The sequence below is a fragment of the Miniopterus schreibersii genome (assembly GCF_964146895.1).
Source record: "Miniopterus schreibersii genome assembly, chromosome: 6".
NCBI classification, from domain to species: Eukaryota; Metazoa; Chordata; class Mammalia; order Chiroptera; family Miniopteridae; genus Miniopterus; species Miniopterus schreibersii.
In genome coordinates, this window is record NC_138107.1 from 87,761,268 (window position 1) to 87,779,425 (window position 18,158).

Genomic DNA, 18,158 nt, shown 5'->3' on the forward strand with positions numbered 1-18,158 from the left:
TAGACCCCTCCCTCCCTCCCTCCTGCTATCTCAGTGCACCTACTCACTCTTTCAGTTTAAATGAAGCACTTTCCGGCTTCTCTCTGTCGCATCTGAGTCACCAGCGTCCCTAGACTCTTGCGCTCTGGGGTGATCTGAACACCAGCCCCGCGATGCTGCGAGCGGCAGGCAGCGCTCGGTGTGGAGACCCGGACAGGCATGATTCACCCCCGGGGACAAAGCGGGAGGGCGCAGGGTTTCCTCCTGCCACTCCGCACGGTGCACAACTGGAAGTTTATCAAGTGTTGATTTCTGGAATTTTCCCATCGAATAGTCTCACACTGTGGTTGCCTGGGGCTAACGGAGACGCTGGAAAGCGAAACCACGGATAAGGGGGGCTGCTGGACATATGAGAACCGCGCTGACGCGCTGAAGAATCGGCGCTGGGCGAACGGGTCACGGGGCGGGAGGGCGGCGGGCCGGTGGCCCGCGCAGGCTGCTTCCACCCGGCCTCCGCCTCCGGCCACGCGCCGCGTTCTCTTCTAAGAACAAGACACAAACAGGCAGCCTTCTGCTGAGTGTTGCTGAGGACGAAAGGAAAGGGGTGTCGGGGAAGGTAAGTTCTCAATGTCAGTGGCATTTTAGAAAATAAATCAAGGTTTTATGAAGCATTATGCTTAAATAGCCAGTAATGAGATAGGTGCATTTACAAAAAACTATTTAAAAGGGTTGCAAAGAAAAAAACAGAGCAGCATATTTAAAATTCATTCATCCCCTGCCTCACTCGCTATTAAAACAAAGAACCCAGGAGTGCACAAAGGCCTAAGGGTGTCACCGACAAGGTTAATTTAAAAAATTTTAAAGGCAATTAAAATATGGCTACACTATTTTACAATCTATACATATGATGCATTTCAATTAGACAGAGCTTGATCAGGCGGGTCTTTTGTTTCACAGAGTGGATGTTACATTGTGTCAAAAAATCTAGCAAAATTAAAGCTGGTTTACGCACATTCTTATAAAAATAGAAGTGATTCAACACGATTAACCTTTCCTGGGACTGGAAGGAAATGTCAATAGTGTGCTATAGAGAGAGTATTTTTGAAAAAACATATTCAATATATTCACTTAACCTGTCCCTCGATGAAAAGGTGATATTTTTTAAATGTCTGAGAGAGAGAAATGCAGAAGCATCTCAAGTCTATGAAGGTCCTCGACCTTGTTCAACACAGGAGGGAAAGCACGGCATGGAAACCCCACTTCTCAAGCAGAGGCCCGGAGGAGAAGTCACCGAGTCCTCAGTGGCCTGTTGCTGAGACACGGGGAGGCTGTGCGGTGGGGATGAGAAGAGGCTCGGCGGTGGCTGTGGCAGTGGCTGTGGTGGTGGCAGTGGCCGTGGCCGTGGCCGTGGCCGTGGGAGGGGGGCTGGGAAACCGTGGGAGCAGCGTGCTGTTTCTCTTCCATACAGTAACCTGCCTCCAGGCGTCTGCCTCGGCCATATTCTCACAACACTATGAAAAGACGTGGGCACACAGCCTGTCAGTTGTAGCCATGCTTGCAAGAAGAAAAATGAAAACGGCGTGTCCACGCGTAAAAGTGAGGTATATACGCACGATGGAATTCAATGGTGCGACATTTTTAATGAGGAAAATGTCCATGTATTGCTAGGGAGTGGTCTCCCGAATGTCGCATATAACGCAGGGTGGGAAACACAGCAAGGCGGAGCGGGCGGAGCGCCCCCTTCCTACTTAAGGAGGGGCGACACAGCCCACGCCAGCGCCCGCACCACTGGTGATTTGCTTACGCTTCCATAAAATGGGGGCATTTTCAATAATGGTTTACCTGTGGCGGGATATTGAAGCGAATGGAGTTAAAAGCTCTATTTCTTTTAATGCAACTTGTTTTAGAGCTTTGACTTTGGAATTATGTCAATACTTTACATAATTATTGCAACAAAATAAATTTTAAAAGCAATTTGAAAAGAAATAAAATATGTATGCAATTGATGACATAAGTATACAGTAACTGCAAATATATCCTAATGAGAAAACGAAGGGTGAAAATCTGGTCACTGCTTTCAGTGACCGTACCTTGGTGATGGTGTTGATTTTCTAACTGTACCTAATATCGATACTATTGTGGGTACTGAAACATAAGACAAATGGGTAATTTTGTTGATATCACTTCGTAACAGGATTTTTGCTAAGAAGCAACAACTGTAAGATTTGTGACTTGAAGTCAAAATTCCATAACTCTGGATTTGAACTGGAAATGTCAGTATATCTATGTTGCAGTTTATACTTATTTTTTTAAGCATGTTTCCCAGCTCTTTAACTGGGCCTAGAAACAGTGACAGCCCAGTAACAATGAGCACACCAGGCACTGGGACTGGGACTTCTAAACACCATTTCCTTAGAAAAAGGGCCGAGTCCAGGTTGTTGAGGAAGAGTTAGAAAAATCCAGGACATCTTGTATGAGAAATGGGGACCACGTGGTTATTTTACTATTTCTCTTTACTTAGTATGTTTACATTTTTCCATAACAAAAAAGGTTTATATTTTTAAAATAAATGAGAAATTAACTAATTTTTTAAAGTACCTCAACTATGAAGATAACATTTGAAAATGGATACTTACCAATGTTCCCATGTTATCTGGTTTTGTGAAGGAAGGTTTATCAATTAAAAAATCTCATTAAAAAATTAAAAACAGACACAGAATCTTCCAAACTTCAAATAAACATTTCACTGACCTTTGAACACTTTTGTTAAAAATATAAGAGCATAGTACCTTTCAATGAGTTTTCCTTACCAATATATTCACACATATATTATGCAAATCTTAATGTAAAAACCATTGCATTGCTGCAGGTACATTTGAAAAAAGCGTATCATAATTTACAAAGCCAATGATGCAATTAGCTACTTCCATTTGGATCTTTGAAATAATTTTGAGGTATACTGTTCAGCTATGATCAATGTGAAAACTAAGTAACAAAATAAATTGAACTTAAAACCTGACCATTCAATCAAGGCATCACATAGTTTCCAGCTACAATTTTCAAAATCAATGAAGCATATTTACTGACCCTGCAGTCATTCAAAACTAATATATAATGAGGTCTGGACCCTTACCTCACTCCACATGTAAAAGTTAACTCAAAAAGGACCAATGACCTAAGTAAGCTACCAAATGAAAACATGGGGGTCAATTTTCATGATCTTGGACTTGGCAGTAGATTCTTACGTTGACACCAAAATACAAACAACAACAGAAAAAACAGATGAATTGAGCTTCATCAAAATTAAAAACTTTTGTTTTTATCAAGGGACCTTATCACCAACCTACAGAATAGGAGAAAGGCTTGGAAATCATGTATCTGAAAAAGGTCTAGTGTCCAGAATATGGAAAGAATGCTTCCTACTCAACAACAAGGCAAACAACCCGACTGAAAATACACAGAGGCCTTGAATAGGCCTTTCTCCAAATGGCAGACAAGCACATGAGAAGATATTCAACACTACTGGTCATTAAGGAAATGCAAATCAAAACCGCAATAAGGTACCACTTCGCACGCGATAGGGTGGCTATTAAAAAACCAAACAAACAGAAACCACACCCAGAAAAACAACAAGCGATGGTGAGGATATGAAGGAAGGGGGATCCTTATAAGCTGCTGGTGATACTGCAAAACGGAGCGGCGGCTATGGAAAATCATTTGGTAGCTCCTAAACACAGAATTAAATATGACCCAGCATTACTCATAACAGCCAAAAGGTAAAAACAATGCAAACGCCCATCAACAAGTGAATGAATAAACATGCTGCGATACATCCATGCAATGGAATATTACTCAGCCATAAAAAGGAGCAGTTTGGATGAACCTCAAAAACATTACGCTAAGAGAAAGAAGGCAGGCACAAAAGGTCACATTGCATGATCCCTTTCATACGAGGCATCCAGAATTGGCAAATCCATAGGGGCAGACCACGGCGGTGGTTATGGGATGGGGGTGAGGGGCAATGCGGAGTGATTACTTAATGGATATGGGCTATTCTTCTGGGGGTAATAAAGTGGTTGTGAAACTAGAGGGAGCTGGGTGGTCACTGCATTGTGAATGCACAAAATGCCACTGAATTGTACACTTCAAAAAAGTTAATTGCATGTTACATGAATTTCACCTCAATTAAAAAATATATAACAATAATATAATGCAAGTAAAAGATGTTTTGTAAATGTTGAAAGATTTTTTAAATATTTAAAACTGTAAATGTTTCAGCTCTGAGTCTTCTTTAATTTCTTTTTAAATATATATTGTTTCATACGTATGTATATGTGCTCAAACTGGTTAGCATGATTTAAAATTTTGGCTAATGCTGCTCTAGCCTGAGTAATAAATCTGTAACTTGCAGGGTGAATCCACAGACATACTTTATGTACCTTGGCTGAATAATATTGCTAATTTGGTCTTCAATACCTTTATGCAGCTTTTGCATTTTCTAGTTAACATAGTTCTTTCATACCTTATTTTTGTGATCCAAACATTAATGTTTCTTGACCCCAATGATCAAACAGATATTTGAATTTTCAGCCCTCCACTAGGGACTGGGCGTATCTAAGATGGTTTCACGCCAACAGCTCTCCTCCTGTTCTGACCAGCACTAAACGCGGGGGGAAGGCCCGACTCACCCACACAGGGCAGCGAGTAGCCGAGCTGCGGGTCGTGGACGAACTGCCGGTCATTGAGCCTGGTCACGCAGTACAAGTGGAAACAGTCCAAGCAGATCACGTGGCGGTGGTTGCACTGGAAAACCAGGACAGGGCTCCTGCAAAGAGAAAGGCAGACATGGCCTGTGGTTCTTCTGAGGGTGGGGAGGACACTGAGCGACCCGGTGGGGCTGCGAGGCGTGGTCGGCAGAGACCCCGGCTGAGCGTCCAGCTCGTGGATGCCCGGCCGCGTCTCCTAAACTGGAAGCGCTCGGCTAAGGACCCAGAACACTGACTTTCCTGATTTTATGTTTTATGTTAACAGATTTACCGATCCACTGTTTACACCAGAGCTCCCATGCACCCCCTTTCTAGAAGCCTTCCCTGGCTCATAATTACCAGTTAACCTACTAATCACCCCCCACACTTCTATGTATTTCCATCGATCCATCATCACGTCATAGGATCGATACGTGTCTCCTCTCTTAGAGACTGTGGTCCTTGAAGGTAGACGCCGTGCCTACTTTACACTGATGTTCTCATAGTACCAGGCACTGGGAGGTTTTAAATAGATGGCCCTTGGATTTAATTATAATAATATATAGAATCTGAATTTCCCCAAAGTCAAAAGAGAAATTACCATTGCGCCAAAGCAGTTAGGGTGAACAGGCGCTCGTGTTTCACGGGCAAGCGGAAACGGGGAATTTTGAAATGAAAGATGACTCAGCAGAGATTCTTCTACTGTAAGATTTATTTTGTCTATTCTGCCACCCACATCCCACCCAAATATCCAGTTTCTTAAATTAAGGTTAGGAGATCACTATAAATTGATATAAACAAGTCCAAAAAGTTTTGGGTTCCTTTAAAACACTTTGTAGGGGGGAAAAAAAATCTCCTGAATAGCTATGTATTTTTGCTAGTAAATGAACCATACGATTTTACGGCAAAAAGGAGACAAACTGAATATATTAAAATTTGAGATCAGCCCCAAGGCAGTTTTAATAGTAACAAAGTCATTGCCGTTTATTTAGATGAGCCTGTTCTGTGTGTAATGAGAATGAAATACACAATAGTCTTTATTTCACACAGACTCCTAACAGATCTGCTTCTTCAAAAGCCCGTTCCCCAGAAAAACCGTTACTGTTACCAACCGTTACTGTTACCAATACCAAACGTTACAGATACCAAACGTTACTGTTACCAAAAGACAATTTCTTAACAATTAAAATAGTTTCAAAATTCTGTTTTCCCACTTATATCAAAGCAGTATCTAATACAAAACAATGTGGAAAAAAACAGCCTTGATGTAATGTCAAAGATCTCGAGGATAATGGTCACCTAAATCTGAGCTAGAGTGTCCCCAATATTGTTATGTGCTCCCGTGTCCCACGTCTGGACCCATGGGAGTCCATTCAGGGCCCATTTTCAGTGAAACATGGACTGTGGTCTGAGCTGCCAACCTTTTTCCTTGTAGCGATTTTCCCCTGAAGATGATAAAATGTAACACTCCCTGCTTCCGACCCCGCGTCACCCGGCACTCGGCTCATTCACTCCGTGACCCCAGAGCTGCTCTCCCGCACCTCCTCTCACAGCCGGTCCCGGCTTTAGCAACGCGGTCGATTAGGCTGTAGGGACCCCTAATCCGCTGTCAACCCGTGGAAACACGGGGGGAAATGGCAGAACATTTATAAAAACGTTTCTATATGCAGCCAGGTTAAAGGGAAGGCTTGGCCGTTGCCCCGGAGAGGAAATCAAACTTGGAGCCACAGCAGGGAGCAGGTGAGCGACTGCCAGGCCCCGGGGGGAGCTCGGGTGCACGGCCCGCAGCCCGCGGCCTGGAAGGGGGCTCGTCTCCATCCCTGCCGTTAGAAGGACGACTAGAAGAGTTCTCTTGCACGCACAGGGGACATTTACAGCTTTGCATTTCCGTTAAAACGTGGTCGGGAAGAACTGAGAACGCCTAGACAGTCCACAAGCATCCCTTGTTCTATTTAGTGATGACGCCCTACTATTTGGAGCAGAGTAGCAAGAAGCGATAAATACGTCAGAGGCACCTGTGAGGTGAACCCTCTGCAGAGGAAGGAACCCAACACCTTAGGAAAGGGCTTAGAGGCCCAACGTTCAGGGCATAGAGGGACACACCCCACAAAACAAAGGACACAACAGTCCATCTTGCCCCTCCCTCCACTAAGAACCGCAGGGGAGTGTGCACGAGGTGTCCAGGTGATCACTGGTCCAGGAAGGGGAGGGGGAGCGTGCACGAGGTGTCCAGGTGATCACTGGCCCAGGAAGGGGAGGGGGAGCGTGCACATGGGGTCCAGGTGATCACTGGCCCAGGAAGGGGAGGGGGAGCGTGCACATGGGGTCCAGGTGATCACTGGCCCAGGAAGGGGAGGGGGAGCGTGCACATGGGGTCCAGGTGATCACTGGTCCAGGAAGGGGAGGGGGAGCGTGCACGAGGTGTCCAGGTGATCACTGGCCCAGGAAGGGGAGGGGGAGCGTGCACATGGGGTCCAGGTGATCACTGGCCCAGGAAGGGGAGGGGGAGCGTGCACATGGGGTCCAGGTGGGCCACTGGACATCTCATGGTTCTCTCTCTGAAATGTTAATGGCAGAATGTTAATGTCAAGGGCCGCAGTTAAAGCCTGAGAAGTGCGTGGAGCCAGGACTTGGGACCCCTGCTGCCGGTGGTTCAGGAACAGATGAGGGATGGAAACGGCGGCATTCCTCAGGAGGACACGCCGGGACGCATCCCCTCACGGGTCTCTGTTCCTCCTGACAGTCCTCCGTGCCCTTGGCTCACATTATGTCTAAATGTTAATTGATCGACCGGAAGGTGATTCTACCCCGGGGAGCCGGGTTGCAGAGTGGCGAGGGGAGGGTCACGCAGAGCTCTCGGGCACTGGCAAGATGAATGATGAACTGATGAACGCCCAAACGCCTCTGTTCACAGCTTGTTGGCATAACTGAGGGAGTCTTAGTAAAAACAGGGCAAGCCTTTCACACGTGTCGCATATCAGCTGTCCACACGCCCGAACTCTTGTAAATGAGTTTCTAGTCTCTGTAAAGTAGCGACAATGTTTTCATATGTTAAAATGCGGAAAATGCGCATTTTAAACACCTTGCTGACTGGCCACGAGTACACAGGTGTCTCTGTGTCCTAACACTGCTGACCAGTCACGAGATAACTTGTGCCTGCACTTACGTTAATTTAAGTGATTTGAAGCACCTCGCTGACCAGCAGCCGGCTGCACAGGGGAGTTCTGGCTCGAAACCGCCGGTCAGCGAGGTGGTAATCTGCTCTCTACCTCCTTTGTTCTGTTTTTCTCTCTCCCTCCATCTATCTGCATAAAAATCTGTCTGTTTTTCTGTCTGTCTGCTTCCTCTCCACATGTACGTTCTTCAATGACGCCCATTAAGGAGAGGTGGTGATTCCCACTTATCCATGGAAAGCGACATATCGAACACAGTGTCCGGGAAGTTTCAGATGAGTGAGATACAGAAGGAAGCAGGTCTGAACTCTAAAGGACACAGAAGTCTCACGGTGTGGACGGGAGACGGACACGAACGATGGGGATCCAGGGCGGAATATTTTCAGAGCTTAGGGAGGTAGGAAGACGGCAGCCCCGGTGGCCAGCAGCCCGGGCGTGTTCCCAGGGTCCTCGCCTCCCGGTGTTCACGCAGTTCCCTTCCATGCACCGGGGATGGACCTGTGCTACCACCGGGGAAACGCAGACGTGACGACGTGTGATTTCCAGAGCGAGATGGGGGCTTCCGCCTGGGCTCCCTCATGGGGCCACCCGCTCTCAGGAGAGTGAAAAGCCACGGCCAAGGACCCGCACGCCATCCTACGGAGAAGGCCCCTTGGCAAGGAGCCGAGCCCCGGCCAACAGCCAGCCCCCGGAGTCGTTCGTCTCTGAGCAGACGCCCCAGCCCGAGGCCAGCCCTCCGGCGACCGCGGCCCTGGCTGACGCCCCGGCCGAGCGACCACCCGGCGAAGCTGCTCCCACACTCCTGACCCACTACTGTGCAAAGACCACATTTACTGTTGTCTTCAACCACCATGTCTGGGGATCACTCTTTTCAAATGCAGGAGGGTAGCGAGTACAGGCTCAGAGGAGGGCGAGGTCCCTTGAGCAGGGCAGGAAAGAACTAAGGAAGCAGGGCATTTGCAGGAGAATCAGGATCCCAGGGGACGGAGCCAGAGAGAACGACCCCGGCCCAGGGAGGGGAGACGCGAGTGTGGAAGCAGAGCCTGGAAGGAGGGTGCTGGGGGCCCCGTGGAGCTGATTCTCCATCCGTCCCAGGGAAAAGCAAAATTAAATGCAAATACATGTTTAGGGAGAGCAGGATCTTCCGAAATGCAGTGAAAAGCCATGCGAGTTAGAGTAAAAACTATTAAATGCAAATCATGGTGGAGGTAAAAATAAATTTTCCTCGCTGGCGGGAGAGTCAGCCCTTCAGTTTCGCTAACCCGACTTGACCCTGGAAAATCCACGGCATCTGTGCGACCGTGACCGACGCCAGGCCCCAGCTAGCTGCCTTCCCGGCTCCCCGCAGACCGCCGTCCAGGAGCAGCTAGGGCTCCTGGCAACTGAGTGACGCGTCTGATTAGAGAGAAAGACTTAGAGGAGGGAAGCTACACCGTTAAGTAACTTGAATCGATCTTCTTAACAGCTGTCACTTCAAATCCCTTTCACTTAGAGGCAGCTTACAAACAATAGATCGATGAGGGGACCTCAGAACCCAGGCGCATCTTCCTTTAATCTATGTTTAGCGGCATCACCTACGAATGGCCTGAGCGCGCGGCTGGCAAAGAAGCCCCCGCACGGCGCCCCCCAAGGAGACGCGGAGACGCTTCGCCCCGAGTCCCGCGAGCTCATTGTCTGAGTGGCCACGGGCGCAGTCCAGTCGCGAGAGGCCCCTGCCCGGGCACGAACTGACAGACGCGTCTCCCGCCCCAACGAAGGGAACAGAAACGGAAAGGCCGGGGGCTCGCCTGGCCAGGAAACTAGAGGGAAGTGAGGGAGATATGTAAAAACGCTCAAAACGGAATAGTTAGGTAAGGTATAGAACCAAGTTGTATGTTTTTATATTATCCCCTTAGCTTTTATCGAAGTTCTGCGTCCCTCCAGGAATTAAAAGTGAAACTAACACGCGACGACACTGCTTCCACGGGCCACAGGAGTAAGTCCATGCTTTGGGTGTAGTTGAATTAGGTGTTACTTATAACATTAACTAACAATAAATAGGCTACGCAAAGTAAAAATGTGCAGCCATGGTTACAGAGACAATGAATAGATTTTTAATTTCCTCCAGATGGTGGAAATCTTTGAAAATATTTTTTGATCTTAGTGTAGTCTATATATTATATTTCTAAATATAATTACTGTTTCCACGTCGAACCCAAACACAAAGCATTAACTTCTAGAAGTGTTAGAGCGTAAACATGGTGATTTAACAATACAAATTAGAAGTAAAAATAAACCTCTTTTTTTAGAAGTTAAAACGTGAACTGCAAAGTGGCCAACCCATTTTTGTGGCGATTCATTACAATGACGGGGTTTGCCAGCAGCAGCTCCGGCTTTTCTTCCTAAGGCACTTATACCAAACAGACGCTGGTGAACCACCGAAAGAGCGGGGGAATCATAACGGAATTACCGCTGCACGTAACGAAACAGAACGGACAGAGCCAAAGGGCATGTGGCCCAGGGGAGGACGATGCCTCTCGTGCATAATTATCACATTACTTTCCTAACCCCCAACCAACAGCATTAATTTCAGTTCTCAAAATCGTATTTATGAAAGTCCAAGGATGCTCCCAACTGTACTTAGACGAGCCCGGGCATTTGGAATTGTGACCGCAGAGCACAGTCTATTCTCACTGCCAGTGTGCGTGGCGCGGGAGCTGAGCTCGGGTTTAACACAGAGGATGTATCCCCGGGCCACGTGACTCACACGTGGCGGCTGCGTGGCACCTGAACCGCCTGCCAGCTCACGCGCGCATCTGCTTCGCGTTTCCTTCTGTGAGTGACAGCCAGAAGCAGCCGGCGCCAGGCCACTGTGACCGCCCTCGGCCACACTGAGAGAGATACGGGGACAGATCTTGTTTAAATAAGAGCCTGCCGTGGAATAAATTGTTCCGGTGTGTCCCCGAACCTCATGGCAGGAGATGTTAATGTGTTAACAACCAGTCCGGTGGCTGTGGACGTGAGGAGCTGTTTACCACAAGCAGTGACGACAGCCCCAGGGTGGTTTAAAAAGATACACCTTTGCCGCTCGCGCAAAACCTTGCGCAGAGGATTTCTCACGGCTTTTCATTCATTTCTAAAAGTGGGAGAGTGAATGTTCATAGAATATTGGCTCCTTTATGCCCTTCATCGGAGAAACGCTAAGAACCGGGCCTCTGAAGGAGTCTGAAATGGAGAAGTCGCCTAAAAGACTGTCGTCACCTCGGAACAGCTCGACCATGAGGCCTTCTCAGGAGAGGCTGTGAAATTCCCGAGGTTCGTGAGATGGAGTCGGTGTTAAAATAGTAACATAATTTAAGGATTTGTGGAGCACAGTAGAAAAAATGTATTCTCATGTAGTTTTTTGTTTTCTACGCAGCCGGAAAAGAGGTGTGGAACAGGCCAACATATTTTGCTAAATATAATCAAAATCGACAGGGCACAACAGTACAAGTCCAAACGAATTCATGCATGAAACCCAGACGGGGATAGGAGCGGAGAGACAGCCGCCTGCCCCGAGAGTGCAGGGCCCCGGGGTCTGGGAGCCCGGGGGGCCAGGGAGGCCGTGAGGCCGGCTGCTCGGGGCTGGCTGGGCACCGCCCTCCGCAGGAGGCCCGGGAGGGGCCCCTCAGGTCTGCCCTAAAGGCCTTGGGGTCCTGAGGGTTCGTAATCTTCCATTTGTGTGGTGACAGCAAGGATGGATCTCAGAGTCATCGTGAACTATTGACACACAGGCCTGGATGGATCTCAGAGTCATCGTGAACTATTGATACAGAGACATGGACGGATCTCAGAGTCATCATGAACTTTTGATACACAGACCTGGACGGATCTCAGAGTCATTGTGAACTATTGATACAGAGACATGGATGGATCTCAGAGTCATCGTGAACTATTGACACACAGACCTGGACGGATCTCAGAGTCATCGTGAACTATTGACACACAGACATGGATGGATCTCAGAGTCATCGTGAACTATTGACACACAGACCTGGACGGATCTCAGAGTCATTGTGAACTATTGATACAGAGACATGGATGGATCTCAGAGTCATCGTGAACTATTGACACACAGACATGGATGGATCTCAGAGTCATCATAAACTATTGACACACAGACATGGACGGATCTCAGAGTCATCGTGAACTATTGACACACAGACATGGACGGATCTCAGAGTCATCGTGAACTATTGATACACAGACCTGGACGGATCTCAGAGTCATTGTGAACTATTGATACAGAGACATGGATGGATCTCAGAGTCATCGTGAACTACTGACACACAGACATGGATGGATCTCAGAGTCATCGTGAACTATTGACACACAGGACATGGATGGATCTCAGAGTCATCATAAACTATTGACACACAGACATGGACGGATCTCAGAGTCATCGTGAACTATTGACACACAGACATGGACGGATCTCAGAGTCATCGTGAACTATTGACACACAGACATGGACGGATCTCAGAGTCATTGTGAACTATTGACACACAGACATGGACGGATCTCAGAGTCATTGTGAACTATTGACACACAGACATGGATGGATCTCAGAGTCATCGTGAACTATTGATACAGAGACATGGATGGATCTCAGAGTCATCGTGAACTATTGACACACAGGACATGGATGGATCTCAGAGTCATCGTGAACTATTGACACACAGGACATGGACGGATCTCAGAGTCATTGTGAACTATTGACACACAGACATGGATGGATCTCAGAGTCATCATAAACTATTGACACACAGGACATGGATGGATCTCAGAGTCATCGTGAACTATTGACACACAGACATGGACGGATCTCAGAGTCATCGTGAACTATTGACACACAGACATGGACGGATCTCAGAGTCATCGTGAACTATTGACACACAGACATGGACGGATCTCAGAGTCATTGTGAACTATTGACACACAGACATGGACGGATCTCAGAGTCATTGTGAACTATTGACACACAGACATGGATGGATCTCAGAGTCATCGTGAACTATTGATACAGAGACATGGATGGATCTCAGAGTCATCGTGAACTATTGACACACAGGACATGGATGGATCTCAGAGTCATCATAAACTATTGACACACAGACATGGATGGATCTCAGAGTCATCGTGAACTATTGACACACAGGACATGGATGGATCTCAGAGTCATCGTGAACTATTGACACACAGACATGGACGGATCTCAGAGTCATCGTGAACTATTGACACACAGACATGGACGGATCTCAGAGTCATCGTGAACTATTGACACACAGGCCTGGATGGATCTCAGAGTCATCGTGCCGTGTGAAAGAAGCCAAACCAAAAAGGAAGCACATCCTGGGTGATTCCACTGCTACATATTCTAAATATGGAAACTCTTCTACAGTGACAGAGAGCATAGTGGGGGCTTGTGGGGGATCAGAAAGGGGGACAGAGGGGGAGGAAACACAAAGAGACAGCCAACTTTCGGGGTGATGGGGCTGTTCATGATCTCAACTGTGGTGGTGGCTCCTCGGGCGTCTACAGGGGTCGTAACGAATCAAACCGCGCGCCTCAATGTGTGCCTTACCGTGTGTCAGCCAGACCTCAGTGGAAAACCTAGTGACCAGACAGGAGACTCAAGAACGAAAAGTTTCTTCAACAGAGGACTTTCCATCCGTGACTCCTTTCCACAGTGTCCTCTGGGGGAGGCAGCGGCCGGACCCACGAGCACAGCCGCTTTCCAGTCGCATCGCCGCCGAGCGGTGTGGAAGGAGCCGGCGCCGCGCCGGAAAGCACGCTCCAGTCCCCGTGTCCCACGCGGCTCCGGGTCGGGCGCAGGGAGAGCAGCGTGGCGCTTGCCTGGGCCCGTCTTCCCAAGTGGGGCGCGCAGGCCCCGCCTCCCTCCAGGACCGAAGCAGCAGGTGCTGCCTGGGCTTCAATTATTTTATATTGCACACACACACATGCACACACACGTGCACACACATGCACACACGTGCACACACACACGTGCACACACACGTGCACACACACACACGTGCACACACACGTGCACACACACACACGGATGCACAGCTTCGTTCTGCTTTGCTGCTGCACTTTCTGCTTTCGTCTCCCCGGGGCGAGGCGCGGGGCCACGCGTCCGCGTCCGTTCTGTCCCTGAGATGTGCCCCCAGTGCGCTGGAAGGAGGTTAACCTGATGCCCCGCCACCGCCACCCCTGAGGGGAGTGAGCGGGAGGAAGGTGTCAGTGTGCCTTGTGCATCCAAGAGCTTCTGATAACCTCGGGGCATCGGTCCCGCCGGTGTGAAGATGCTCCGAGTGGTGGTGGACCCTGGGTCCCGCTGGCAGAGCTGAGCAGCCCCACCCGTAGGGCAGGCGGGCCGGGCGGGCTCCCAAACCCAGCCCACAGGGTTTGAAGCCCGGGGCGTGGTTTTCACCAGCGACCAGTGGCGCAGCCAACTTGTTAGAAAAAAGTCTTTATTTGGAAACTGTGTATGTCCTGCTTGTCATGAAACAATGCCTTCCGTGTATTAAATGCCACTGAGACTAGATACTGTTGTTCTTGGGTTTAAACATCGGCATCGGGAAAATTAAACCCTGCAATCCTACGCTCCCTCCTACTCTTTTTTTTAAAAACATTAATTTGTTTGTAAAATCCCAAAGTCCTGGTGTTATCAATACTTTTCAGGACATATGAACACTTTTATTGACATTTTGGTTATATAAAATAATGGCGCTTGAACACAGTCACCCACGGCCGCAGACGACAACGCTGCTTCTACAGTGTGTGGAGTTTCGCCTTGAATTTCCTCAGGTCAACATCTTCAAAATCAGCTTCACTCGCTGATCTTTCAGCAAAACAAAGAGGGACCGGGATAGTCATTCGCACCGTCGCTCTGGGAGACGCCGGGCCCCGGTGAGGTCACTCACGGTTCCTGCGGGAGCCCCGGAAGGGCCGTGCGCAGGGAGAACTGCCCAGCGACGCTGAGGCCCAGCCACGGCCACAGCACGATGCAGACGCACGTTTTCATGAGCGTGACCAACAGGATCATCGGTACAGAGGAGCCTATCGATCGGATCGTGCGGGAGGAAAGAGGGACAGGGACGTCTGTCTGGTGGGTGTTCCCGAGCCCTCCTGAGAGACGAAGGCTGGGTCACGGTGAAGAAGGTGTGCAGACGGAGAAGCCCAGGGACCATTTTTGGTGGGGAAGATCCTTGCGAGACTTAGGGCAGAAAAGTAGGACACTGGGATCATGCTGACAGATGTTCACAATAAAGTGTGGAAGGCTGGGCACACTGTCCATTCTTAGCTGGAGGTAGCAAGTGGGAAGGTTAACTGGCAGCAAGGACAATCATTTCCACGAGGGCGCAGACACTGTGGCAGAGGTGTGCTCTTTCACCCCAAGTTCCAGAAAGAAGGCCGGTAACGTCCAAAAGCAGAGCTGGGGACGGAAGCTGACTTGTGTCTGCACACTCCTGGGTCACAGACAGCTGGAGAAGGCCCCTGATGACGGGTGAGACGTGGGAGGTGAGTCCTGCAGGGGAGACGTGGCAGGAAGTCCTGCAGGGGAGACGTGGCAGGAAGTCCTGCAGGGGAGACGTGGCAGGGGAGACGTGGCAGGCGAGTCCTGCAGGGGAGACATGGCAGGAAGTCCTGCAGGAGAGACGTGGCAGGGGAGACGTGGCAGGGGAGTCCTGCAGTGAGATGTGGCAGCTGAGTCCCACAGGGGAGACGTGGCAGGTGAGTCCCACAGGGGGGACGCGGCAGGTGAGTCCTGAAGTTGTGCAGGTGGGAGCTGAGAGCCCGCAGAAGTCGGAGTGCAGGAGAGAAGGGTCTTCTTGGCCTAATCTCTGGTTGGCATGGAGACATTCGACGCATCCATCTAACTGTACAGATGCTTCAAAACCTTCAATTTACTGGGGTTTTGCTCTTGAAAATGTACATTTCGTTCAAATGTCCAAACCAAGGTGTCAAATGAACAGTATCAAAAAATGAAGATTTTGTTTCTCACAAAGTCCTTGATCGTCCATTCTTGCCGTACAGAAGAAATTTCTGTATCTGTGTATGGATACAGTGTAATAGCCTTTAAAAATAACGGCAAGTAAAATGTGGGAGGAATGAGACAAAGATATATGTTGAAGTTAAACTCATAAATGTTTCTTGTATCCCTAGAAGGTATTATCCCTACTAGAACTCCCAGACCGAATGCATTTTATAAAAATACATGCTTGGCTTATCCTAACAGAAATTCAGCTCTACCCTGAGCATGCCAGGATGACAGGGCTATTAAAAATGCATTTGTTCTGTACTCAGATGCTACCTTTCTGAGATTAAGGCACATCGTAGTTTAAAACATATTGCAAAGAAAAGATGGATACATTTCTTTTACTCACCACAGAAATGCAATAACCAAGCACAGTAGCAGATATATGCCTTGTGCTCAGAAAGTATTTTCAAATAACAAACATGAATGATTTATCACAAGTTGTAAGGTTCTTAACACCCAAACAGCTTAAATTAAAACTTAAGGAAATATTTACAACAAATAACATTGAAAAAAACATCATTATGCTCAATATGTAAAGAGCTCTTTCAACTTAGTAAAAAAGAAAAAGAAAAGTAATTATACAGCCATAGAAAATAGGCCAGTAACATTAACAAACCTTTCCCAGTAAATATTTGGAACTGTTCAACCAAATTATCCACAGTAACTTAAACTTATGTCACAATAAGGTATCATTTGCAGATCAAATTTATAAGCTTGTCTAAAAATAAGAAAATTCAGTGGTGGCTATTTCTGGTAAAATGGGCTTGCTTAGTCCTACTCTGTGACTGGGAGTGTTAACCAGCGAAATCTTTCTTAAAAAACGAGTGGCTGATGTGGTTTATATCAATAGTTTTCAAAAGTTCGTAACTTTCGGCACAACTCTGTTTCTAGCACTCCTCCCTCCTATGGCAACGGCCGAGCCAGGGACAAAGGCCGGAGATAAAGATGCTCCTTGCAGAATAATTTATACAGGATTCTAAACAGTGCAAATAATTCATACTTCCAAGAGCTGAAAGTGACTGAACACAGTATAGTGTTTTTATTTTAATACTATATAAAATATGGTGTTATGTGATAAAATTAAAATCAAAATACAAAAATTTCTATATGGCATCACTCTTTTTTTCCCCATGTCGTTTAAAACATTTTATATAGTGACTATAACAATACACAGACACAGACAGGCACACACACACGAGCACACACGCACACACATGCATGCACACATGCATGCACACACGCGCACACCCACCCACGCACGTGCACACACACACACACCTGTCTTTCAAATGAAAAAGAAAATGGCAAAAATGACCCAAATCCCCAGCAGAATGAACACTGGGTGCAGAGACACCATGGTTTCACTTTAAAAAATGTAACAGGAAATATACTCCCATAAAACATAAGTAATAAAGGGTTACATGAGGCAGGAAGTTCCAGTCCCCCGTCCCCAGCCATCTAACTCGCCCCCCCGCTCTCCACCAGACGCCCCTGACCTCGGCCGGGTGTGGGGTGCGTCTGGACATGTAACTTGAAAGGGCGAAGGCGAGACTGCGCGGCGCGTAGGCGTCTGTCCTGGAACCCTTTCCGGTCAGCGGCGTATCACCGTTCTTAGTGACGTCCGGGTAGTGGCCATGCGACCTATTTAACGCGCCCCGAGGTAAAGGCGGCCCTGCTGCAGTGGCGGGGCCGGGCTGTGCGCTAGGCCTCCCTCGGCACCCGGCCGCGCGCCCCGCGTCCAACAACATCCTGAGCTCAGGGGACCACGAACTGTCACAGCCCAGCAAGATGCCCCGGAGCGAAGGGCTCCAGTCCGGCGTCCAAATTCCTCCGTCAATAAATAACTACATGTAGCAATGAGCAAGCCCATCGGCTATTCGATAATTAATGGAGAGAAACCCCAGGGCCATCCTGGAAAAAGATTTAAATGCTTTTCTGATTGATATGCATACTAACGTTGACAAAAATAAGATCGCGCTCCTAATACGTCGATATAAGGAACGTGCTGAAGGTCACCGATGAGTTCTGCGGATGTAGCGCGTTTTTGAGGGCGGTCACTAGGCCAGAAAAAGTGAAATGCTCTGAAATCCTGCAGACCTTGAGGGGATTATTAGAGGTTTCCTCACATTTTAAAACAAGTCTTGAATTGTTATGTTTTCAAACAGAAGTTGGGAAACTGAATTATTTTCCAAACCC

At 48.0% G+C, this 18,158-nt stretch overlaps 1 protein-coding gene across 5 annotated transcripts in view; it reads right to left on the bottom strand.

The window, feature by feature from the left end:
* The window catches only part of PRKN (parkin RBR E3 ubiquitin protein ligase), a 618,945-nt gene that overhangs the window by 211,548 nt on the left and 389,239 nt on the right, over nucleotides 1-18,158 (bottom strand). For all 5 annotated transcript variants that reach the window (XM_081141126.1, XM_081141124.1, XM_081141123.1 and 2 more), the window contains exon 7: nucleotides 4,668-4,804. In XM_081141126.1, coding sequence (XP_080997252.1) covers nucleotides 4,668-4,804 — 137 coding nt within the window. The remainder of the gene's footprint in view (nucleotides 1-4,667; nucleotides 4,805-18,158) is intronic.